Source organism: Agelaius phoeniceus, chromosome Z (assembly GCF_051311805.1).
Source record: "Agelaius phoeniceus isolate bAgePho1 chromosome Z, bAgePho1.hap1, whole genome shotgun sequence".
Taxonomy (NCBI): domain Eukaryota; kingdom Metazoa; phylum Chordata; class Aves; order Passeriformes; family Icteridae; genus Agelaius; species Agelaius phoeniceus.
The window spans coordinates 81,564,026-81,590,236 of record NC_135303.1 but is presented as its reverse complement, the minus strand read 5'-3'; the positions used below and the strand labels follow the sequence as shown (position 1 = coordinate 81,590,236).

At 41.7% G+C, this 26,211-nt stretch overlaps 1 protein-coding gene and 1 pseudogene across 3 annotated transcripts in view; both read left to right on the top strand.

Moving 5' to 3' along the window:
* The window catches only part of EGFLAM (EGF like, fibronectin type III and laminin G domains), a 75,139-nt gene that overhangs the window by 14,133 nt on the left and 34,795 nt on the right, over window positions 1-26,211 (top strand). For 2 of the 3 annotated variants that reach the window (XM_054652235.2, XM_054652237.2), the window contains exons 2-7: window positions 1,494-1,606; window positions 3,578-3,661; window positions 4,791-4,817; window positions 9,185-9,302; window positions 9,550-9,685; window positions 16,073-16,239. In XM_054652235.2, the coding sequence (XP_054508210.2) occupies window positions 1,494-1,606; window positions 3,578-3,661; window positions 4,791-4,817; window positions 9,185-9,302; window positions 9,550-9,685; window positions 16,073-16,239 (645 nt within the window). The remainder of the gene's footprint in view (window positions 1-1,493; window positions 1,607-3,577; window positions 3,662-4,790; window positions 4,818-9,184; window positions 9,303-9,549; window positions 9,686-16,072; window positions 16,240-26,211) is intronic. The other variant, XM_054652236.2, reaches the window with a different exon arrangement.
* Window positions 22,920-25,707, top strand: LOC129132460 (small ribosomal subunit protein eS6 pseudogene; annotated as a pseudogene).

The window sequence follows — 26,211 nt, the reverse complement described above, 5'->3', positions numbered from 1 at the left end:
GTCACTGAGGGGGCGGGATGCAGTGTGTGGTGAGCCTGGCCATCACCTGAGGCTGCTTGCAAAGACAGTGCTAGGGCTGATAGTGCTTATGCCTGGCTCCCAAGCAAGCATCCAGCCATGTCCCTGTTGTGTTAGGGGAATTCCCTCACTTCTAGGGAGAACTAAACAGGGAGGATAAAAATATAGGCCTCTCTGGCTCCTTGCTCTTGTTTTCCCTGGCATAGTCCAGGGCTTTGTATTTATCCACAGTGACAATTTATAGGCCAGTGTAACTGAGGTCACTGTTTGGCTCTCTGTGTCTCTTTCATCATCTGCAACCTGGAGATAGTAGTGTTTTCTAGGGCTGAGTGAATAATTCATTATGTGGCTCCTTATTAAACAGATGTTGTCTTTCTGTTTGCAGATAGTCTACAAATGGATTGCATTTTGTTCAAATTTATTTGTTGTTCCAAATTATTCACCAAATACTTTCAGTAAATAATGTTATTGGCCTATAGTGCATTCAGAATATGAATTTGAAACTTCCCTTACATGACTATTTGTCATTGCTGGTTAAAATTCATTATTTCAGCAACTATGCCTTCCAGCAAATTTGTCTCATAGAGCTTCCCCAGAAAGTAAGACAAGGATGCTATGAATATGTTAAGAGTGAATGTTTAGGGGGTATTCTTTCTTCCTTATTACTAATGCAGCTGAAATGCTAATCTGCCTCATTGGGTGTTGTGAAGATTGGAAAGCTGTTTTCTGAATGTGAAATGCTTCTTAAGTGGACACTGATACACCAGCCCTGGTGTATCACTCCTTTAGGTAGCAGGTGGTGTGTGGTTCCAGCTACTGCTGAGTGCAGGGCAGAAGGTAAGCAGAGGAGGTAGCACATGCTGCGTTCAGAGCCACTGGGCCAAGCAGTAATCCATGGGACTAAGTCCGTGCTAATGAAGGAAATGGGTGAGGGCCCAGGGAACGTGGCATGGCTTGGCTCTCTTCCACATGGTTGGATTTTCCTTCCCCAAAGATGTCCATACTGACTAATACATGTGGTGTGTGAGAGGTGCTGTCCTCCAGACCATTACTGGGAGACCTTCCCAGTAGTCTGAATCTGTGCCACAGCTGTACAATACAAGCAGTATGAATGTGTGAATGTCCCTGTCTCTGGGTCCTGGGTAGTATCCAGCATGTCATGACCAAATTTAAAAGCCTATGGGTTGTTCAATGGAATTGCTTGAAGCACTCGGTGCTCCTAAGCTAAGCAACAGCTTGCCCACTAAGAAGAGATGTCCCCCTTTGCACCCCCTCTCCTGGAAGGGGACCGTGGAAGTCAGAAGTGGAGAGGGAAAAGGAGCACCCAAGTCAAATCTGAGTAGTGGTATATGTTTGATAGTTTGGAGTGAGGGCAGCTGTTCTTCAGGCCTATTCTTGAAAGACATACCTGCCAAGCAGCAAGAGGAGAGGGGTTTGGTCCTATGGCTCCTCACACAATGCCATTTTGTTTCTAGCAGATAGGCTGGGGCCTCCTCTGGATATTCTGCTGGATTCACTGAACTGCACAGCGTTCAGCGTGCAATGGAAGATGCCAAAGCAGCACGCCAGCACCATCACAGGGTACACGGTAAGTGATGCTCCGTGCTGCTGCCTGGCTCAGGCTGCACACTCTGAACCCAGCAGCACAGCCCCTTCTCCTCACAAACAGTGCCACTGCCCAGAAAGCAGCCAGGGGACAGTGGGCTTGAGCGGACTGAGCTGTAACCTTAAAAAACAAGCAGCTCATGTTCTAGAAACAGGCTGTGATGTGCATTTGGGTTGGATGCCAAGGGCCTGCAGTGGATATACATTGCTGTTCTGTTGTGGTTTTCCTGCAAGGCTCTCAGTGCTCTCTGATAACACAGTAAAGTAGAGCAGACCAGGTCGATATTGCACTGGGCAAGTGAGGGTCATGCAGATCCTTTGACTTGTACTTCCAGCCTGAGGGTTACTTTAGCAGGAATATGTTTTCAAACTAAGCCTCTAAACTTCCCAGACTTGCAGCAGGTACAAGGGAAGGACTGTTTCATGGAATCTCTTCCTAGATAGGTACTGTACTGCATAGAATCCCTGGGAACCCACCTGCAGACATAAATATCAAAAGGGCTTTTGTTTTATTCCCCCCTACCTCAGAAGTCAGTTTCTGTTAAAGAAGCTGAATGATTTTCCTGTTGCACTCAGCAATTTTTTTGGGAAGTCTCTGACCCCCATCAAGCCTCTGCCATGTTACCTTCTGCCTATAGGACAAAAGAGAAGGGCTAGGCTAAACTGGTGACTGTATTTTAGTGTGCAAGAAGAAAAACAATGAGCACTAACATGCCATTCATTCATTTTTGTTAGGTATTGTTTTAACAGGTATTCCATGGCAATGAAACTCAGTCCCAAAATAGAAGTGTGTCAGTGGGAAATTAGCACCAAAGGTGTGAGAAGTTGACTAAAATGCGTTGCTTTCCCCTTCGACAACAACAAAAAAATGAAATGAATAGCAGTTTTTCTTATTAGCATTTTCTGTGGACAGATTTGAAATTTCCAGAAATAAAATGCCCAAAACTCAGCTTTATGTAAAAAGGTGGGAAGCAGAATACTACTGAGTACCTTACTATAAATGTACACTAAGATAAAGAGAAAAATCCCTGCAATAGGCATTTCTGGTACACATGCTCCTTTATCCCACAGTCTTGTAAATGACACCAGTGCAGCCCAGCTGCAGAGTACATTTTATTGTTATGAAAGTGCTATGAACTAGAATATAGTAGTCTAAAACTCCAAAAAGACTTGCTGTGGCCAGGAGCTGCCTCAGGCGGGCTCTGTGTGTAGGTGGGTGCACTCTTCTCTGTGAAAACAGAGGTGCAGGGAGTAAGTGGCCTAAGTCGTACACAGTGGTCACTCTTCATGCATGCAGATCGAGCATCTGAGCTCCACTTCTTTTGTTAAACCTTGAGCTGGTGTGTGGCATGATCATAAAACCAATGACAAGCAGCAACAATAGTGCTCTACCCAAAATGTCTTCACTGTAGTGAATGTAGTACCTTCACAATGTAATACCTTGACCCTCTGGCATCTCTGGGTCTGTGTGCACAGGAAAGCTGACTGTCTGTCTCATTAGTCCCCGGTACGTGGCAACAGACATGGAGAGACATTTTATGATAGAGCAATTTTTATAATGTCACAATCATGAAATGTCAACATCTTTCTTGCATGAAGTAAGGTGTCTGTATGGTGCAGACTAGTCCCACAACTCTTCAGCTGTCCATGTTAACCACAGACAAATGATGCACAATGAAACAGCTCAGGCCTGTGCTACAAGCACTACAACTCTGTTCCACATTAGGTAAGTGTATTCACTGTGTGGTGGTGTCCTTTGGTCACACTGACAACTTCCAGCAAATATGTAAGGAATATTAAAGGACTTCAGCTTTTCCTGCATTTGAAAAGGCAGGGGATCATGGGCTCAAATTCTGTCTTCAGTGTGAGAATGATGCACTGGTGCACTCATTCTTAAGCTATTCTGAAATACTGACCTATTGTGGTAACTGGTTTGGCTATGTCTTCTTCCAAGGTCTTTTACTCAGAAGTTGAAGGTGACAAAGCAGTTAAACAGCTCTCACACGATGTTCCCCTGAGTCTGGATATGATTAGCATGGTGAGTATTTCTTTTCATCAACAATCAGGACACTGGAGCAGAACATGCAAGTGGAAACTTGCAACTGTCTCCTTGAAGTTTTGTGAAATATGGTGAGGATCCAAGCCCCAAATCTGCACTGGATATGGAGCAAAAGGAAATCAAAATGTTTTTGTGTTTGAGTGATGCACTTTTCCTCCTTCTTGTCTTGCTGTTTTATCGTGTAAAACTATTGGGACTTGCTCTCAGCTTCCTAGTGCTGACCTTTGTCAAGAAATCTACTACAATAGAACTTTTAATCTTAAATGCATGCATTTTCACACATGGAAGGGGTGGAATTGCATGAGTCTATGAGAGAGAGCTGCATTATCACTGTATGTGTATTGCAGTGTCTGACACAGCTGTGTGATTAACACAGAGGGTGTTTCTGTTTCTGTGTGAGACTGTGGCCTCCTGAGATATGGCCACTTTTGTTGCAGTTCTGGAAGCTCATATTCTAGAAGATTCCCCCTGCTGCTGGTGTTTAGCTGATGTTCATTTTGTTCTTGAAAGGACTACTTTTTCTCATTGCTCTCCATTGTTTTTAATGTTATGTTTTTCTTTTATATCTCCCTTGCATTCTTGCTTTGGGTTTTTTTTTCCCATTTTTCTCTTCTCTTTGCTCCTTCCCTTTTTCTGCCCCACTTCCTCACTACAAGCAATAGTGAGGAGGGTGCTCGGATTTCCTGCAGGTTTCCATCACTCTGGTTGTCAGTTCTGACTTCTGCAGGATTCTGGGATCACAGTGAATAAAACAATATTGTTGTCATGATATATCATTTCTTTATTAATGCATTATTTTCTCCCTTCTTATCTTTATCTCTGTATTCCTTTCTTGTGTTTTTTGTTTCTTAAAAACTAGTTTTCCTAGTAGTGCTGAGAAAGATCAAACAGCACTATTTTTTTTATCTTAATCCTAACAGCAGTACTTCTTAATCAGTGGGAGAGGAAAGTCTGTATCCCCGTACTCATGCAGATGATTAACAGCCACACAGACTGCTATATGCTGCAGCATTGGTCTTGTTTTAATTCGCTGACCCATTATTTATGTGCTTTTGCCATCACTTTTTATTATTTTAGTTCTTAATAAGTCCTATTTGCTTTTTTCCAGGGTCAACATGAAGGACAAGCAATTTTTGTAAGTATTGCTTCACATGAAACTTGGTCACAGATGTAATTAAAAATAAAATTGAATGTTTCTGACTCGGTCTCTCTACAGACACATGCAAAATTTGATCTCAAATGTTGATTCTATGTAGCACGTACACATGATCTTTTGTGGTCAAACTATCAGTCTCAAAAAGCTCAAAATCCACAGGTAGACAAGATGGATACATGTAGGCAAAATAGCTCCCTTTTTAGCAATGAATTTTTCTCAGTCACCAGAGGTATCTATGGATGTCTTGTTTTGATGGAGTAAGTTTGTGTAAAAAAATTAGATCTATCCAGGCAGTGAGGATTTAGAGATTATGGGGACAGTCAAGTAGTCAGGGAGACAGTAGAAGGGAAGAACAGAGTCTGGCAGTTGGAGAGGAGATGAAGAGGGAAAAACCTGAGCCAGTCCAGAGAGAGCCAAGGAGGAGGAGGAGCACAGGAAGAGGCCAGCCTTGCAATGCCCAGGAGGAAGGAGTGGGAGCCTAGCTACTAGTATAAAACAAGTTTGAAAGAAATACCAACTCTCCTAATGGCTTTGCAGCTGGTGAATTAATCAGATTGATTATTTCCAGTCCTGCACTCAGTCCAGTCTGCTTCCTGTGAGCAGTAAACAGGTTGGGTTTATTGTGAGCAGGAAGCAAGCTGGAGGTGCTCATGTTTGGATGGGAGAAGGATAACAATTTCAGTGTTTAACTGAAATCCCTAGCATCATTAGCCTCTTGCAAACTTCTGTTTTCTGAGAGCTATTTTAGGAATAGAGAGATCTCACATGGTTGGTGGAGCTCACAGAGCTTCTGTGGTCTGAAATAAGGGGAGTTTATTTGGACAAAGGAGGCTGAGTCCTCAGGATGCACTTGAACCAGGACTATCTGGTTCAGTCCTAGATGAGCTGAGTCTGGATTATGGCATTTCAGAATTGAGGTTCCATGCTGGACACTTTTTTCCTGCTTGATAAAAATAACACTTCTGAGGGGTACTTGTGGAGAAGTATGAATGGCTGGGATTAATCAGCTCCCAGCTGTCATTAATCCTCCAGGAAGTGGTGTTCTTGACGAAATGCTTTCTGTTGTATTCATACCAAACTCAACAGAAATCTGCAATAGTTTTGTGGTTAGGTCTGCATAGTTCATGTTTCCATCACTCCTCTCCTGGTGCTGGTATGACCCTGCTGCTTTCTTGGAGGCTTCTCTGGGCCACGTGGGACTGCTGTAGCAGCGAGCTGATTTGCACTGCCTGTTTCTGTTTATGTGTTTGTGTGTTAGCAAAGTGGATAATGTATTATTGTGTATTATATCATCATAAAGCAGAGAATATGTAAGTGACAGCAGCCAGGGGAAGTGCAGATGCAGTACCTTTTAGTACAGGCAGTTGTTCTAATGGGGCATAATATTCAGGAGCTCCAGTACGCATAAAAAACAAGAAAAATCAATAAAAAATTAGTAGGCTCTAAAGGTGGGAGGTTTTAGGCTGGGCACAGAGCCCTGGAGAGCAACACTGCTCCCTGTCGAATCACAAACATACCAGTACAAAATGGGAAGTGACCAGCTGAGACCAGTAGTTCAGGGAAGGAATTGTCGCCAGGGGAGAGAGTGTCATTAAAACCAGCTCAGTTCCTGCAGCTGTGCTGTAATCCAGAGTTTGATGGTCTTTTGGATTAAAACAAAACAGAAAACAGACATTCCTCTGGAAAACAATTTGTAATCCTGGTTTCTGTGAGGCAGCTTACTGAGCCTCACAGTTTCAACACACTTGTAGGAAAGGGAAGCAGTGTGGCAGGGCAGGGAGGGATATATGGGATAATCTGTATGAAATCGGCTCCCCTACCACAGAAAAGGCATCACATTGTCTCACCCTGTTCAACAATGTGAGATTGTAATGAGAACACCAAATGTCATTTATCAGGATTTTAGCAAGAGAGTTGTGCAAGGCAAGAAAGTGAAGTTGGTGACTGTTGAAGCATCATCAGCAATTGTTGAGTTTGGGGCATCAGGCTTCAAAATATAGAGCTAATCTGAGTGGAGGGGGCACTGCAAAAATTATGGGGATAATTCTTCCACATACTACCTAAATTTGTTATCTGTGAGGCCACTCTGTCTCTTCTGAGAGGGACAGAACTTGGGTTTCAGACCTGTCTTCTAAATACAAGCAAAAAAAGAAATTACCTATGTACTCTGAGGCTACTGGACAGTGGGGTACAAGGAGCTGTGTTGCTTTTCCAGGATCTGATTTGAAAGTGTTCCTGGTGTGACGAGGTTATTCCCTGACATTGCCACAGGTCAGGGTAGCTTGATGGTGTCCTGAATTTTTACTTATTCACTGATATCCCTGTCCTTGAAGATGAGATGTTTGGTTTTAGAGATACTCACTGTGTGTTCCAGGGCTGTGTTCATGGAGAGAGGCAGGTAGCCATGAGTGTGAGACATGAGTACACCTTGCTGAGGTTTTGAGGGCACACACGTTGAACTTGCTGAATACCTTAGCAGATATCAGGGCTTTGATCTTGACTGGCCAGGAACTCAAAGAAATTCTCTCAGTTCAGTTTATTGTAGACTTGAGTCTACAATAATAAAAAATATGAGTCTACAATAATGAAAAAATAATATGAGGCACATACATGAATATCTAACTTTCTCCAAGGGCCAAGTTCTATTTCATACTATTCCTGAATAGTGTGAAAACAGTAAGACAGATAATGAAGGATTTTTCCTCATAAGCATAAGTGTAATAAAGAGGAATACTGGCAGGAAAAAAAATGCACAGAGTTTAAGGGCAGACAGACAGTATGTATGGCATGGAGGATAGAAAGGCAGGAGCAGGGGCATCACTTCTCTTCCTTCTACCAGGAAGAGGTACAGGGTTTTCAGCAACTGGCTTCTCAGATCACATTGTAAAAGACCTCAGTCCCTTCAGCTGTGAGACTGAAAGACCCAGATTAATCTTTCAGAGTGAGTGTTCTTGCTGCCTCTCTCTGGACAGTTACTATTCCAGCATTGTTATCATCTCAGATTCATCACAGACCTGTCCAGATCATTCGAGCAGATCAAGGGTGAATGATGGAAAAACAAGATAGTGGTCAGGTGATCCATGTTAATAGGAAATCAGTGTTGGAGCTCCAAAACCATGTCCACAGAAATGACAGATGGCAGGGTGTTGCTGAACAATGTTGTAGTAATAATGTAAGTTCCCCAAAGAGTAGAGAGGAAGTGGTTTTTTCCAAAAGACCATCAGAAGGAAATTTAGCAGTTAATAAAATTTTGGGATTGTTTACTATTTTAATGCAACTGGAAGTGCAGATTTGTTCCAATATGAAGAAAAAGGAGAACTCTACATTTTCAAATACACTGTGACTAATGTGTTTAACATCAGAGAATGAAACCCAGAAGAATAGTAGCTGTAAAACAAGTTTTTTGTAAGTGCTTATTTTTCACACCAGAACAGTCTGTGGTATAGAACCTGATATTTCTCTTTCCTTGTATATGCTGTCAAAATTCATAAGTTTTGGATTAACATAGACATTCCAGGTAGGCTGCAGGTAAAGAATACTCAATTTCTGTACACATGTATGTACTCTCCGTTAAAGATCAAATCTAAATGTCTGAGGCTGATCCATGCTATGTGAAGCAGCCAGTGATGAAATGTAATGTTTTGGTGATGTTTTCTATTTTCTGGGAGATTTGAACAGGCTCCTCTGAAGAGTGTTCATCAGCCCAAGCTCTTCACATGGAGCTGAGCATTGCCTCCTTTATGGTAGTTGTCTGTGGGTTAATCTTTCTGTGTTTATGGCAGAAGGACAAATAAGGGAAATGCTCGCTTCAGGTCAAGGCTGTTAGCGGAGCTCATAAAATTGTGAGAGATGATGGGATAGGGCTCTGCTCCGTGAGAAATTAAGGATCATCAGTTCACACTGCATCAAATTGCTTCACTCTCAGGAGGTTTTATGGCCTCTGAATTTAAAAGAGAAATAAAAACAAACAAGAAAAAAAAAAGAGGAAAACACACCAGACTGATACCAAATGCTAGCAGTTGGCTCAACAGAGGGAATAATATGTGCCTTTGACTTCACCAGTGAAAAAGCTGGATATAAAATGCAAATATCTGCAACCTTATGAGTTATGCTGAGGAATGGGTCCAGGTCAACCTTGTGGATTCCCCTGGGGCAAAGCTGCAGCTTGAGAGGAAACATGATTCTATTTGTGTTTGTTGTTTCTGAGCTGTACTGGGCAGAGGACAATCTCCCAAAGAGAGTACAGGGAAAACACCATGAAAGATCCCTAAGTCCCAGCTCACAGCAACCTCCCCAGTCACACAGAAGTGCTGTCACAACGTGCTTTTCTGCTCTTGACTTGGCAGGATGTTGTTATTGGCGACCTGAAGCCGGGCACTGTGCACCGCGTTAGCGTTGGAGCGTACAGCTGGGCAGGGAAGGGACGGCCCAGCATGCCCAGGGAGGTGACAACCTTACCCCAAGGTAACTCTGCCTGCAGGGCTCTGCTGCACGACTGGCAGGGCAGATGCCTGTAGCACGCACACCTGAGCTCTGTTGCGTGCAGCATCACGGTACTTCACTGGTACTTTTCCGCACATGTAGGGTTTTAGAGGGGCAATAGCATGAGGGGAGAAGCCTGTGAATTTGATTGCTAAGTCTGTGGGTGTGGGGTGTTGTGTGTAGCAACCCAGCTGCTTCTCTAATGTTGCTCCTTTGCACTTCTTCTTAGATAAGTGCATGCCTCCTGCGCCACCCTATCAGCCCCAGATCGTGGTGGTTTCTGATTCAGAAGTTGCGTTGTCCTGGAAGCCTGGAGTGAGTGAAGGAAGTTCTCCCATCCAGTACTACACGGTGGAGTTTATCAGGCAAGTTTGCTAGTGGAGTCTGAATTTCAGTGTTTGAGCACTATAGTGTTTTGGGGTTTTTTTAACCTCAACTGCACTATTCAACTGCATATAGATATGATTTATTTATACTTACTCTGTATTGTATGCTTAGTTTTTCTCTCAGTGTGTGTTGAATTACCATGGAAATTTAAAGACAAAACCAGAAAGGATCCAATTTGTTATAAAATCACCAATAAGTTGTACTTTCTCATGGAAAAAAAAATAAGATCTGATTTGATCTGTTTCCTCTAACAGCAGTCTGGATTAATGAAGTTTTAAGTTTCTCCTGTCATCAAATGCTGTCAAACCATGCTGAGAAAAGGATGTTTGGCAGAGTGGTTTCCCTGGGCTGCTTTAGAAAATAATCCAAGGACTGGAAATTCAGTGTGTTTGACACTTTTACCTGACAAAAGTTATAGTATCATAGAAATATCAGTTTTTGGAAGAGACCTTCAAGATCATCCAGCCTCATCATCAACCCAACACTGTAACCCCTAAAGGAATAAATCACATAACCTGCCAGACCCAGACACCTCTTGAACATAAAGTTGTTTTGGTCTTGAGTTTGCAGAATTTAGACTTGCTTTGTCATGCTAATGCTAACCAAGTTTACGTGAAATGTTGATTTCTCTGTTTAGATTTGGGGGGAAAAGTGGGGTGTTGGTGGGGTGCTTTTTTTGTTCTTTTATGATGAACTCGTAAAATTCTCAGCAGTAGAACTGAACTGGCAGAAGTTTCCAGTCAACAAATTGGCTTTATAAGCTGCATAAAAAAGGCCAGGAGGAGGTGATTGTATCTGCAAGCATAAACAAGTATCTGTACGTGACTTTTCATATGCTTGTGTGAGCTAATATCTGCATACAAATCTATTTATTTTTATTTGTCTCAATGTTTATCCTTACAGTGAATGTAAAATTCACCCTTTTAATTCTTTGAGCAAATACTTGATTACAGGTTTTAGCTGAGGTTCCTGGAAAAGAAGAGAGAATTGATTCTTAAACTACTCCTATGTGTAAAAGGTCAAAAAAAATTGTTCTTAAGGAAAACATAGTAATTTTTAAAAAGAAATTGTTGTTGTTAGAACACACAGGAAGAACTTGATTTTCAAAGTACGGGTACAATCTAGAAGATATTGATGTAGCAAAAAGAATACCCAGACCGAAAACCTACTTGTTAACTGATGCACTTTGTATTTGGGCTGAAAGCCCCCATATTTAGTTGGAGGCCATCCAATATTCAGTGCACTGCAAGGCAGGACATGAGAGCCGAAGATCCTTATCTCCTTTGTGTAATGTCTGCTGTAGACCTACAGTGACATTTCTTCAATATCTCTTTTTGAACACAATTTTTATCTGAGCTTTTTGCTCTCTCTCCATCTCTTCTCTCTCATTTGCTCAGTTGATGGGGAAGGGATTTTGTTACGTTCTGATTGACTGCACAGTGGAACCTGGAGGCTTATGTAAACTTCTTCATAGCACCAGGAGCCTGCTAATGGATGAAGTGGGCACCATCATCTCCATCTGATGCACCAAAAGTGCACCCTTGAATGTTTTTGTTCAGCCAGGGAGTGGAAAGCTGCTGTTTAGGTCAAAAGATGCAAGTGATTGAAATTTCAGTGTTTCATTGGCTTTAGACTTTGGGAAAGAATTTGCTAACAGCAAAATGTTTTGATTACACTGTTTAGTTTGAGGTTTAAAGCTAAGTTGAAAGTGCCTTTGTTAATCTTGGGATTATGCTCTCTTAGCCTTGGAAGCTTGGTTGTATATTTGGAGTAAGTTCAATGAGCCATAAGCCCTAATGGCAGCTAAAGGTAAACATTTAACTTTAAGCTTCGTTGTCTTTTGCTGCATATAGTTTTAATTACTATAAAATGTATTATCATGAGTTAAAGCTAGTAAATTAAACCAATGTAAGACTAAAACAAATCAGCTCAAGTAAATTAGAATTAGGTCCTCTTATGTCAAAGAAATACACCATTATCCTGTGATTTTACAAAATTAATAACTTTCTAATGCAAATCTGTAATTTTGCTTGGGCACAGCACAAATGCCTAAAAACTCTGACATTGTTTAAGTAATTTCCATCTCCTTAGAATTAATTTTATGATTTTAACCATAGGAAAAACATGCTGGGACAAAGCACTCCTCTCAATTGCTCAGCTATGATACTGGAGAAATTCATTGCATTCATGAAAACTCAGTATATTAATTGTTTTGAGATACCAGAATCTAATCAGAACCAGAGCTCGCCTGCATCCTGTCTCTACTCAGGGTCTAAATTTGGTGCTTTATTTAAGCACTTGCCTGAGGGATTTCCCTTGGGACCAAAGGAAGTAGTTGGTTCAATACAGGCAGGGGAGGGTAGCAGGCAGCTTCAGGTAAAAGATGAGCTGAGCTAATTCAGACTCTGCTGTGCTGCTGACTAACAGAGGATGCTAAGGAGATCACAATCCCACTTGTCTAAATGCTGAAAGTCTGGAGGGAGACTGTAGGATTCACTCTTCACTGGATAGTTCTAAGGGAATAAAACATATATATATATATATATGTCTATGCAACTTTTTAGGCTCACTGTAAATATTCTATTGGTTAATGGTGAAAAGTATTTAATGAAAAATTACATTTTTATGAAAGTCTCTAAGTGAGACCTCAGACTTAAGTATATGAGCTTAGGTGTTTTTCCTAAAGATGCTATGCAAAATTAATTCTTAAAAATATCTTGGATATTTTCACTCAAATACTCCAAATACTCAAATTTTTAATCCGTGAAATGCCTACATGATCTTTTAAACTTGGTGATTAACTTATCTGAATTTTTATAGCCACATAGCAGCTACAGAACCACAAGTGTTTAGCAGCACATGCCCTAAAACAATCAGGTCACTTTCTTTTAATCTCATTGGTATGTAGATGAAATCAAAAGCTTTTAATATTAATCTTGGCATGCAAAGGAAATTTTTCAGTATCTTGGTAGTGACATGAAACTTCTGCTGCAATGAACTAGGCAGGTTCTGCTGATAAAACTGGGAGATTTATTAGTATTCAGATGTTAGGGTGGTGCAGATTCAGCATAGTGTTGTGCACAGATTTCTTGATTAGTTTGAAGCCTTCCCTCTCCCTCCCAGAAAAATCTACCCCTGAATCCATTCCCTGCTGAACTGTCTCTGGCACTGCACTGAACCAGACAGTCATTGTTTGCTTTTGTTTGAAAAGAACCTGAAACAACAGATCTGACCAGGGAGACACCTCCCAGTGTCTAGGAAAAAATACTTTTAATACTGTTTCCCTGATTATTTCATGAAACAGGCATATTTGACTAGTATTTAGCTCACTGCTTGTGAGATTAACTCCTTGAATGAGAAGGTAACTGATGAAGAAGGAGGAGTGAAAGATAGTAGGGAGGAAGTGCTTAACAACGTTAAGAAGAATATTGAAGAATATCTAACAAGAAAATGAGTTACCAAAATTGTTCACTTTTCCTTTCCTCACAGATGGCCTGCCATATCAGTTGATCTATTTTGCACAAAGTGTCACAGTAATGTGAAAAAATAATAGTTGCTAAAAATAATATGTTATAGTGCAGTATATTATACAAGAGATTTTTCCATTGCAAATGATGATGTATTGTACTTGTCATCATATTTATTATTTGCTGGAATACTTTTAAAAACCATTATAAGATGAATTTTTCCCTTGAGATGAGTACAAATACAGCACGGAAGAAAAATCAGAAACGTTAGAAAAATTGGATTGCTAGGGGGTGCCTCACACTTAAATAATTTCCAGGTGATTTTAAAAGGAAGTTCAAGTGACTATAAAATTGCTGTTCTCTGCATCAGAAAGAATTACCTTCCTGAATTGAATCAGTTCCCAAGTTACAACATAAAGCAATAATCCAAAATTTTTGGGTACATTTGGCATGGAATTCTTCCCTTGGTTTATACCCATCCAGTCCTATTTGCTTTAGCCATGTATTTATTATCTTAAAACCACTATGACTTGTGTTAGATTTTTTTCTGCATAGCGTTTATGTGTCGGAGATGCAGAGCTGCATCAAGAGCAGGCAATGTCCATGGAAGGTGTCTGATTTCCCCAGTCACAGATACAGTGCTTGGAGGTGACCTGCTAGGTGCTGTCCCTTCTGTTGGGGAATGTACTGCTGCAGAAAAGTGGGAAAAGTTGTACCAGAATGAGCTCTTCCAGTGTAAAAGTTGACAACACATTGAAATACAACATAAAAAAAAAGGACTGTGAAGACAGTTTTCAACAAAATGTTCCCATCTTAGGGAACATGGGAGCTGGCTTGCCCTGGATGCACTCACCAGCTGAATTTGTGTTCCTTTCCCCATCTGTTTGCCATGTTTTCGTCTCATACTGTTTTGTTCACACAGGGAGCATTCTGGAGAAGTAGCAAAGGTCAAGTGATAAATCTCCCTCTTTCCCTCCTTCAGCTGCAGATCCTTACATGTTTGCAGGCATTTCCTTTATTATAAACTTCTGCAGAAGGAAATGTTGGGAGGGACAGTCAGTGTGTTTGAAGCCTAGCCTGCTGTTTGTGTTATCTCCTAGATCTTTTCAGGGTGCAGTGCCTCCTTTGGGTCCCTTCATCAAAGGTGTGTTGTTTCCACTTGGGTGGACACACGGGCAAGGTCTGTTGCAAAGAGGCATCTCTTGAGCTAGCGGGAATTCCTTGGATGGGAATTAGAACCAAAAAAGGATGTGTACAGGAAAATTGAAAACACTACTAAGCAAGCCTTTGGAAGGAGGCAGTGTTAACAGCTTTCATTTGGAAAACACTATATATTTTCATTTTGGCCCAGGCATCAAAAGCTCAGAGGAGGGAAACAATGGAAGAGTAGCCAAAATAAATGCTCTTCTGTCTACCAGGAAATGGTGGTGAAGGGTGACTTAAGATGGTCTGTTTAGCTATCATTACATCTTGTGCGTTTGTCTTATTTTGTTTTTATTTTTAGCGAGACAATGAAATACTCATGTCCTGTGTGCCACTGTGCACTTGAGACAGGCAGCTGGGAGCTGCTGCTTTGCCACTGCATTTGCCATGCTGGCACAAAGCAATGGACCTCAGTGATCAATAAATCTTATATTGACCACTAAAAGAAAACATACATTAACTTTGGCATTTCCTTCCAGCTGAAAATAAACAAATACAAAATGCCTGCGTTGTGTTATAATTTTTAATTTGAAGACTGTTGGAAACATTTGCAGCTAGTCCTGTGTAAACACTGGTAGATTCAGGGTGCACTTGGAGGTTATTTCCTGTAATAAATACTGCAAGGACACTGGAATAATTTTCTCTGAAAGCTATTTCTGTCCTTATTTTACTTTCATAAACTTTAATTTTAATATTTTGGGTGGCCTAGAGTGAATGTTTACATTATTATGTTGTTTGTATTTGTTTAACTTCTTATTTGTTCTCTCTTTGATAAGAAGAGGCCACTTTTGGAGAGAATGGAAATGGTGTGAAAGCATCTGAATACTCTCTCAGAGTACTTGAAGTTGCCCAACCCTTTACAATGTGCCTATATGCATGAATTTAAACTTGACAACAAACTGCCATGTGAATGGTTTTACTGGTTTCACTTGAAATATAATGGCACCTAGAGAAGTACTTATTGGCAGCTGGCTTCCAGTATGAATTGGGAGTTAACTAGGCATTGTCCAAAAGCAGCTATAGGAATGGTTCGAAATCCGGGCACACAGGCCATGTTCTGTGCATTATTGTTCTGTGGGTTTCGTGGGTTGTCTGTGCGGTTTTTTTGGTAGTTTTGTTTGGGCTTTTTTTGGTTTGGGTTGCTTTTTTTGTCTGTTTTTCTGACGAGAAGACTGGATCCATATGTTCCTATGTAAGTGGATTAACCTGATTACCCGTGAGATCAAATGTTGGATTCTCATCTTGCTAATGCTTGTGTATGTTTGAAGGGACTTACTGGCTTTGGAACACAAACTCTTAAGAAATAAATCAAGACCTTTCCCTCTATTGCAAACTATTGCTTTATACAGCCACACAGGGAGGTGGTAACTGCGGGTAATAGACCCTCACTTGAAAACTATGAATCCAAAATCCACAAAACAGATAAAATTGACTGGATTTGTCAGTCATTCCTTGATTTTATAAGCAAAATCTGAGTAATTGGGTTTGTATGATTATACAGTTTTGAAATCACAGGCTTCACAGCTTGGTAATGGTGGGTTGCACAGTCTGATCCTTTAAGAGTGAAGGGTTTCAGTGATGATTTAGTAGATTTCTGTCTCATTTATTAGTGTATTTCCTAGAAAAGTATAAATGCAGCTAATTTATACAGCCGGCTTTAATTATTCAAGATCTGGTCTTCATTTCGTCCTCAAGGCCAGACCTTGACAGCAACTGGACGGTAATAAGAGAGCAGATCCAGATGGAGTCCATGGTTCTGAAAGGACTTCTCCCAAACACCAAGTATCAGTTTGCCATCCGAGCAGCAAACTCCTTTGGATCCAGCCCTGCCAGTGCGCCGAGCGACGTCATCCGCACATTCAGTGAGTACAGACACGTTTTTGTCATTAAAGCCAAACAAAAATGAAGTGTATCTGTAAATAAAGTGTATCTGGGGCAGCTGTGGAGGCCTGCTGGTGGAAAGAGTTGCTCTCCAGGCACAGTCACCTCATTCTGACACCTCTCAGTCCTGCCTGAGGAGCTTGCAAGCAGGCACCCTGTGAAAGTCCAGCCATGAGCAAAGATCTGAAAAGATCCAGGCAGAATCACTCTCATGCCATTTCTTTGCTCTGGGGGTCATTGGCAGTTATTTCTGGATTAATACTTTCTGAATTTTTGTGCCGGTTTCATGCGATACTAATAAGTGAATATCATGGGGGAAAATGAGAGAGACGAATCTATTGTTCATTTTTTCTGTTCTTTGAAGCTGAACCTTATATATTACATTTATAATTCCAGCAACTCAGAAAGACCAAATCAAACTTGTACAGTTTTCTGAGGAGTAAGACTCTTAAGCACAGTCATGAAAATAATTATATAAGGGAATAAGCACCCCTTTTTGATCAGAAGCTGCATAGCAAAAATATTAGGTGAATCTGCCAACATAACAACTTGTTAACTATTATATTTACATTTGTGTAGCAATATAGACCATGCACACTGCAGTAAGTGTTGGTCCAGTTGCTGCTGGGCTTCCTCAGGATGCAATCCTCTGCCATACTGGTTTCTCTGTAGGCTGACTTTAAGGGGTTGTTGCCCCTCATCACACCCAAATTCATAGCTTGTATGTGAGAATCCCAACCAAGACAACACAGAGCATATAGGGAATCACGCAAATCACATCTTCTAACAGCAAAAAACCCAATGTCACAAAGAGAAACAATGGAGGAAACAGAGCCAAAGCCAGCAGGGTATGGGAACTAACTGAGCTATATCATTAATGTTCCAAAATTTTTCTATACAAATGTGTACTATACAGTACTTTTAAGTGCCGTTTTTTTTTCTTTTCTCACTCTCTCAATTGCAAACCATCTCCAATTAACTAGTGAAAATGAGCATTCAGGTAGGACTGTGAGCTCTGCAAGAAGAGTTTGCATGCTGCAAAAACACAAACAACATGCTTAGTGATCCACCAGTTTAACCTGATAAAGATTTATTTCTGAACTGCCTCTCTGTTGCGGAATCCCTTTTCTCATTGACTCTAATATGGCAGTTTCCATTCCTTTTGTCCCTCTGTCATAAATTCAGTCACTTGAACAGTTTGCATGTAGTTTGCTATGTCTGCTGAGCTCATAAGTTTAACTTCTGAAGTAAATGTTTGTGAAAACCTTGTGCAGTGTACTCTGGAGTTCCTTGGCCCATGGATCCTCCAGGGTCAGCTCCTGCTGCCTCAGGCACACGTGTGCTCCCTGGTATCTTGTTTATCTTTGGATGTTAGCAGCTGCATCCTTTGGTCAGAAAAGATAAAGTGTTTAGCTCTGTTAATAAGGGTGGAATCATCCTCATGCTGTGCTTATTACTGCAGTACTCCAGGGAAAACACTTTGCCTTGGAAACTACTTGTTCTGCAGAGGCCTGCCAAGATGTCTCTAGAACATGGGTTTCTGTCATTAGAGCTTGGAATCAGATTCACATCTGGTGTGCATAAGCATTGATTTCTAGAGAGGTTCATAAGGGACATTAGCTTGGTTCTCTATGCCTGGATCAGATCTGAAAATTCAGTATATTATGCATTTTGCACTGCTCTTTGATTTGGCTTAAAAAGTCTGTGCTGGCCCAGGGTAGGCACATTGGTGCTGCAGTGGCTGAGAGGTTGGTTTCCCAGCTCCAAGGGCCTGGCAGTGCTTGGCAGAGACCCTCATGAGCAGGCAGGGCTCCTGCAGGCCAGGGCCATGCCATGTCCATGATGTGCTCCAGCCCTGCTCCAGGCCACTTGCACTTGGGGCTGCTGTGGTGCTCTGGACCCTCTGGCAAAGGCAAATGTTGCTCTTTTGTCAGTGTACTATTTGAAAATAGGCTTAAAAACTACATATAGCCACTACCCATGAAAACCTGCATTATCTTCTGGATACCTGTTGTCACAACAACCAGATTTGTGTAGAGCAAGGAGTGTTGCTCAAAAGTGTCAGGGATGCATGCCTTTAGAAATAAATTATTTGGTTTTCTGAAGGGAGGAGTGTAGCTGAGATGATAGTCTAGCTGATAGCAGCTCTCACTTATCTTTCCTTGTGGTGTCTCTGTAGGAGACTGACTTGATGTTAACCAGATACACAAGTACTCTGCATATTATTAGAAAAGCTGAACTTTTGTTGGGAGAAAATTTTTCTTCATTAAAACTGTGCAGAGCCTGAACATTTTTTTTCCTGAAAACATTAAAAACCTCTGAAGAATGATTTAGTGGACAAGTTTCAGAAAAAAAACAGGAATAGAAAAAAAACCCCCAAACTACACACTGTACTCAAAGGCATCCAATTAAAACTCACTCCTAATTCACATTATGTATCTGAAGGTACCCTCCTGCTTCTAGCAGCCAGAAAGCCCAGAATTTTGGTCCAGTTAATCACTCACTTCAGTTGCTCAGGTGTTAGTGTTCAGCAGATTTGAGGTCCTCAAAGTTTTGTGGTTTTCATCAGTCACTGCAGGAGGGTATGTGCCATTCACAGACACCTGATAATCCCCTGGGGCTGGCTTAGGTGGCATCTGCTGCTTGGCTGTCTCAAAGTGCCAGCCAGTGCCCTCTTAGTCACCTGTGAGTTTGAAAAGGTGCCAGACAGCTGGTATCTCTGAAACCAAAGCACCTTTTTTCTTCAGAGTGCACATCATAAGAATTACCACCTTCATTATTACTGCGGTTCTTCCTTCTACCTAAGCAGTGAAACATGCCACATGCCACAGATTTTTGATGCTGTTTTCTGCCTGCCCATGTATTCTTCAGAAATTCCTGAAATATCTTAGAAAGCTGGCAGAAGTTATGTTTGATTCCTTTGCATTACATTTAGCTCACATGGTGCTGGCACTAAGGTCCTTAGTGTGTTTGGATTTTAAAGATTCGCAGATTTATGCTTGTATATGCTGGATTTTTTATGCATGACTTGACATAAGTGGTGCTTTTCTGATGTTTATTTTAATTGGTTAACAAATTCCCAACATTACCTCAGACACAGAGGACCTTCAGGGTCCATGATGTCTTGCACAGGTTCTCTTGCAGATCTTGCAGGCAGGCTGAGGCAGGGATGAGTCCATGCTACTTGGGGATGTTTTCTGTTGAGGTTTATCTCACTCTCACAGGTAGTTCACTCATTGTGTTTTTAAAATGGGGGTGGATTTGCACTACTCTTGACTGCATTGTTTCAGGTCAGCATAGGAAAACATCGTCTTGGTTTGCTCCACTAAAGGGATGCTGACAGTTTCACCTAATGTGACAGACCTCCCAAGGTCCTTGAAAATAGAACATGTGGCCTTGATTATAAGCAGTTACCCCCTTACCTACTAAAAAATGCATGCTTCGTTAATTGCTCCATTTTCAGAGAGTAAAGAGAGGGCAAGTTTCCCCAAGGGTTCTCATTTATTTGTGATTTGGTTTCATTAATTTTTTTTCTAGAGGGAAATGATGCAATAAATCAATTTTTTGTTGCCTTTCTTAACTACAGTTGCACATTGTGGGCGTTTCACCTACACAGTTGTTGGGATTTTGTTGTATAAAATCTTTCAAAATGTCATGGACAATTCACTGGAAAATAAAAGGTTGCACATACTCAGTTTAGAAACAACAAAATAAACTGTCCCAAAGAATGAAACAAAAAAAAATGTCATCACCTGCATTGCTTAAATACCCTTCATCTCCTCGGGAAACAGATGGAGTTTGCACTGTGCCTGCAAGGTCACCAGCCTTGGGCTTTACCAGACCAGCAGAGGAAGTGTCTCCTGTTAAAAATACCCTCCTGCTTGTCTCCACAGCAAACGTGACAGAAGTGCCTGCTTAAGCAGGGCACTTCCCTTCCTCTGCTCCTGGCTGTCACTGCCAGGATCACACAGAGCAGGGCATTGCCACAGATGCTTATATATTCTGCATGGAGCTTGAATGTGTCACCTGAGGCCCAGGCACAAAAAAGGGGCAGTCTCTGAGGCCCAAACCTTGATTTAAATGGTGGTGATGTGTCCTGGGAGAAGGTTTTCCACAGAACTGTTTCCCACACATGTCCAGAGAATTTACAAAAGCAGTGTTACTTGTAGGTAACACTTGTAGGTACTTGTAGGGACAGTGACAAAAAGCAAGAGTCAGGCCAGCCAGCATGCAGGGTCACACTGTGAGTCACTGAAAGCCATAAAATGTGTTTTAAAATGTTCCTGATGTATTTTGGATTAAGACCTGTGGGGGATTCTGGATGAAGCCAGTCAGTCTGTTAACACTTCCATTCAATCTGTCTGTGTTACAGTGCCCCCTGTTCTACTTCCTACACTCTCTCAGGTCTCTTCATCAGTATGATGATGGCAACCTAATTAGCAAAACAAAAGTTTTTGTGGCTTTGTATTTGTTTTGAGAAGGATTTCTTTAGTATAACTTAATCCCTAATTATTTGGAAAGAAGATGTCCAAAGTTCATGACCCCCACAAGTTCTTCAATTATTTGTAAAACAGGATTATAGGACCTGGTAAAAGGTTTTACTCAGACTTCATCTCCTTGTACACTGGAATACTGATTTAATTAAATATAGCCTGCTTATAATCTCTGCAGTCATTGTTTTGGTATTTGCAGAATACCACTTTGCTTAATTGTCCCTGATTTACCACCCATTATGAGATGAGCTCTCCAGGAAAGCAACACAGTGCACTTAAGAGATGGGCTGATGTCATGGTTTATCTACAAAAACTCCTGTTAATTTCTCTGCATCCTGTTTTGTAGTTATATTGCATCACATCACATGTGGCTATCATGTTATGTCCAGTGAGCGAAGACCAAATGTAGGGAAGGACAAGGCAGCTGACAAGCCAGTGGTCTGATACCTCATCAATCCTGTGTGTAAGTCCAGACATGGTCAGGAGTGAGTCCATCCAGCAGCTGCATTGTGCATCCAAGTCCATCCAAGTGCATTGCATGTTACCAAAACTGCTCACAGATCAGCAGGTAGAGCAATGTGGCATGTGCTGGCTGAAATGCAGACAGCTAGAGTCAGGAAGGGGAAAAATTGGAGAGCTGGAGACCTGTAGATATGAGGACATCTTCTGAGGTCACACTAATTCTGGTGACACCAAACTTACATAGTGAATGTCTTTGAAGAAGGGCCTCAAAGCAGTCTTTCTACCAGACACAATAAGCCATACCTTCTTTGTTCTCTCCAGGCTCTAAGTGTTGTACCAGTTAATAATGTGAAAGGAACCATTGTCCAGTTTCAAACAGTGGGTACATTTGGTCTCCTGAGGTTTTCTGTTGGAAAAGCATGGAACATTTTCTTCTGCTGGATGAAAGTGGCACACCTGCTGTTTGGAGAGCTGCCAGTCTCTCCTAAGCTAGCACATCTCATTGCATGCTGGTGGTTATTAATGTATTTTAGTGATAACCACTCAAATCAGGAGAGTTACATTTCTGTGAAACTGGCATGACATTAAAATCATACCCATACATGCAACTGCATTTAGCTGAATATTTATTCCAGAGCTAACGTTTTCCTATGTATGAATATATGGATACTTCATTTTCTGCATTGCTTCTCTCCTGCCATCCTTGTTGAACTTACATTCCATTAAGCCAATAGAACATTTGATTGGAAGGAAAATAAAATATGACAGCATTTTGACCATAACAGATGTTTATTTTGTAGCTTATGACTTCTAAGTTAGAAAATGGAGTTTGTGTATTACAGCTTGTTTGGATACAGATTAGATTGTTTCCCTTGACACATCATTGTGAGTTTTCCCTTCTTTATTCCCAAATTATCTTTATGGCTTCCATTGCTCTTAGGCAAATTATACTTTTATACATTGAAAGAACAAAATTAGCTCTGAAATGCTTTCAGACATAACATAAAGGCAATAAGTAATAGTGCTAGAAATGATACAACTCCTAAAATGTTTAACTAACTTCAGTCAGGGGTTTTGTTTGTCTTCACCCTGAGGAGAAGGGAATGGAAGTTTCTTTTTAAGGGACTGTTCCCTGGGCAAGGCCTGATGAGCTTGACATCTCAATGGACTGGGAGCTGCTGGAGGATGCACAAGGAATTAACATTAACCATTAACAAACATCAATGCCTGATCATCCTCCCTGGTGTGTCAGAGATACCTGGTCTGGGAAAAGATCAATAAGAGAATCAAGAATGAGGACTTAATTAGCATCGAAGGCAAAGGGATCAGTAACCAATAGGAAACCAAATACTAAGAACTGTGTAACTTAAGACCAATGAACCAATGGATTTCTCTTGATGTTGACTGTATAAGTATGTGAAAAATCTAGTAAAGAGCCATGTGTGATGGAATAATTTTCTCTGCACAACCCAGGCAATGTGTGGATGAAATTATTTCTGTTACAGATCCTGGCCAGAATAAAGCAATGCTTTAATTCTCTAATACTTAAAAAATGTTGTTGGAGAGCTTTTGTTTTTCCAGCGGTTTTGGTGACAGTAGCATGGACCTGATTTAAGAGCAACAGTGTTCAGGGAGCTGAAAATTGCTGCAAATGCTGGGAGCTGAGTTAGTGCTGTCCCTGCCCATGGCATCGAGGTGTGAGCATGATGAAGCTGAACATCTCTTTCCCAGCCACTGGCTGCCAGAAGCCATTGAAGTGGATGATGGGTGCAAGCTAAGAACATTTTATGAGAAACAAATGGCCACAGAGGTCACAGGTGATTCCCTTGGTGAGGAGTGGAAGGGATATTGACTTTAGGCAAAGAGCTGTTTTGTGTGGTTAGCTATATGGTTAACTGCTAGCTGCAGCATAAGGAGAGAAAGTTTTTGGTTAAAACTGATGTTCTCCAGCAGTAAGGTCAAGGGCATATCTGGATTGCTCTCCAAGTGGAGTTGTAGTACACTTGTAAAGCATGTCTCTAGGAGATAACTGGCAAAAACTGCAGCTAGGACCTGAGAGGGGGAAAAGAAATCTCCTGGGCAGGTAGCATGTGGTCAGCCTAAGATGGCTGTCCCAAAAGAGATAAAAAACATAAAGAGAAGTACATTTTTGCTGAGGAGCCATTTGCCTTGAAAGCTGAAACAACAGCTTGTCCTCAGGGCTGAGGAAGAACTGATGGTCCAAAAGCAACTAGAACCCAGAAACCTATTTGTGTAGAGCTGAAGGGCTTTAGAATGCAAATCAACATCTTTGGGGGAAGCATGGATGCCAGTCTGGATGCAGTGCTGGACCATCCTGCACATGACCTCAGCCCCAGGGAGGAGTTGGCACCAAAGCCAGACTCCTCCCCACCACACTGAACTCTGCCCACTGTAAAAGATGAGGAGGCAGAGAGGGAGGCAGGACTCCCTGACCATGATGTCAGTGATGCCACCTCCCTTCACACCTTGGAGGAGGGGGATAACTGATCGGAGCCACCCTCTCTGATAATCACCCTCAGGCCTGCTCTTTTTTGAGGCATTAGTATATGATGGAGCAGAGCTGATGGTGATGATGCCACACCCTGCAACAGAATTAACTAAGTTACAAAGGACAGAGACTCACGAAAATTTTACTAATGTTGGAAAATTAAATAAAGCTTTCTCAAGAAAAAGCACATGGCTTTTAATTTATGCTATGTCTTTTAATCTCAGCTATGTCTTTTAATCAGAGTGAATACTATTGCTTGAGAAGTTTTGACTTGTTGGGAAGGGGGGAACTTATCCCTCTACCCACTCCAACATGTGATTAAAATATTGGGAGTGAGGGGGAAAGGTTGAGCTTCCAAACAATGCCTGAGAGGGAGCTGATACCCTGTTGTTTTTTTCCAGATTATTGTTACTCATTCCAAAATTTAAAGATCAGTACTGAGACAAAAAACTCTCAGAATCCACCCCAGAAGGCGAGCTGTGAGTAGGGGACAAATTAGAATATCCCAGAAAAGCTTACTAAAAATGCATGGAAATTTAGTTTCCCTGTATTTTCAATGAAACTTTGTGGACAGTGTTCAGTGTGCCCAGGTGGCCAAGAAGGCTAATGGCATCCTGGCCAGTCTCAGGAACAGTGTGGCCAGCAGGAGCAGGGCAGGGATTGTCCCCCAGCACGTGGTGCTGGTGAGGCCACACCTTGAGTGCTGTGTCCAGTCTGGGCCCTTAGGAAGGATGCTGAGATGCTCGAATGCATCCAGAGGAGGGCAACAAGGCCTGCAACACAAGCCCTATGAAGAATGGCTGTGTGAGCTGGGTTGTTTAGCCTGGAAAAAAAGGAGGCTCAGTGGACCTTGTCACTCAGACCTTATCACTCTCTACAGCTACCTGAGAAGAGGTTTTGGTCAGAGGCTGGTCAGTCTCTTCTCTGACCACTGACAGAACAAGCGGTAAACATCTTTTGCTGCACCAGGGGAAGTTTAGGCCAGACATTAGGAAGAAATTCTTCACTTTAATAGTGATTGGGCACTAGAATCATCTGCCCAGGGAGGTGCTGTAGTCACCATCCCTGGACATGTCTAAAAAAGACTGGATGTGGCACACTGCCATGGTTTTGTTGATTAGGTGGTATAGGTCATAGGTGGGACTTGATTATCTCAAAGGTTTTTCCAACCTAGTTAATTTTGTGATTCTGTGATTCAGTGAGCTGAAAATTGCTGTGATTGCAGGGAGTTGAGTTAGTGCTGCCCCTTCCAGCAGTGTCAAGGTGTGAGCATGATGAAGCTGAACATCTCTTTCCCAGCCACCGGCTGCCAAATGCTCATTGAAGTGGATGTGGGTGCAAACTAAGAACATTTTATGAGAAATGAATGGCCACGGTGCCATTCTGATTCCCTTGGTGAGGAGTGGGAGGGATATGTCATCTGGATCAGTGGTGGCAATGACAAAGGTTTCTCCATGAAGCATGGTGTCCGGCCTCACAGATGTGTCTGCCTTCTGCTCAGCAAGCAGCGTTCCTGCTATCACCCCAGAGGAACTAGAGAGAGGAAGCACAAATCCATTTGTAGTTGCATTGTTGATGCCAAGTTGAGTGTCCTGAACTCTGTCATAGTGAAAAGGAGTGAAAAGGGCATTCTGTGGCTGACTGACACTACCCTGTCCAAAAGGACCAGCAGAGTCCCCAGGCTGTTCAACCTGTCTAAGAAGGATAACATTTGCCAGTATGTTGTGAGGAAGCCTCTGAACAAGGGGGGCAAGAAGCCCAGAACCAAGGCTCCTAAAATCCAGTGACTCAAGTGCTGCAGCATAAGTGCAGGCATGTTGCTCTGAAGAGGCAGGGCACTCAAAAGAACAAGGAGGAAGCAGCAGAATACAAAGCTCTTGGCCAAGAGAATGAGCAAAGCCAATGAGAAATGCCGGGAACAAATTGTGAACCAGAGCTGGCTTTCTTTGTTGAGAGCTTCTACATCTAAATCAAGGCAGAAGTAAGGACATTGTATGTGATACTAAAAAGATATTGTACATGGTATTACCAATAAATCCCTTTTGTGGTGAACTTAAAAAAACCCCCGACATTAAATCCAAAATAAAATCATCACAACACAGAACAAAAATGAACAACTTGCACAAAATTCACTCCTTGATCCTTCACCACAATTACAAGAAAAATTCCCCATGGTCATTCCACTCTGTAATACTTAACACTTTTCAGTACTTGTTTTGCCCATTACTTCTCCCAGTTACTGAAAATCTTCATGACTGCCCCCATTCTCCAGTAAGAGGACTGGTTAACCTGGGCCAGATCCCAGGCCCTCACCAAGGCCACTTTCTCTCTCCTCTCTGCAGCTGGACAGAGGAGAAAAAAATTAGTGAAGGGTTCATGTGTTGAGGTGAGGACCTGCAGAGATCACCATTAAATACCATCACAGACAAAACAGGCTCAACTTGGAGATATGAAGTGAATTTATTACTAACAAAATCAGAGCAGGATAA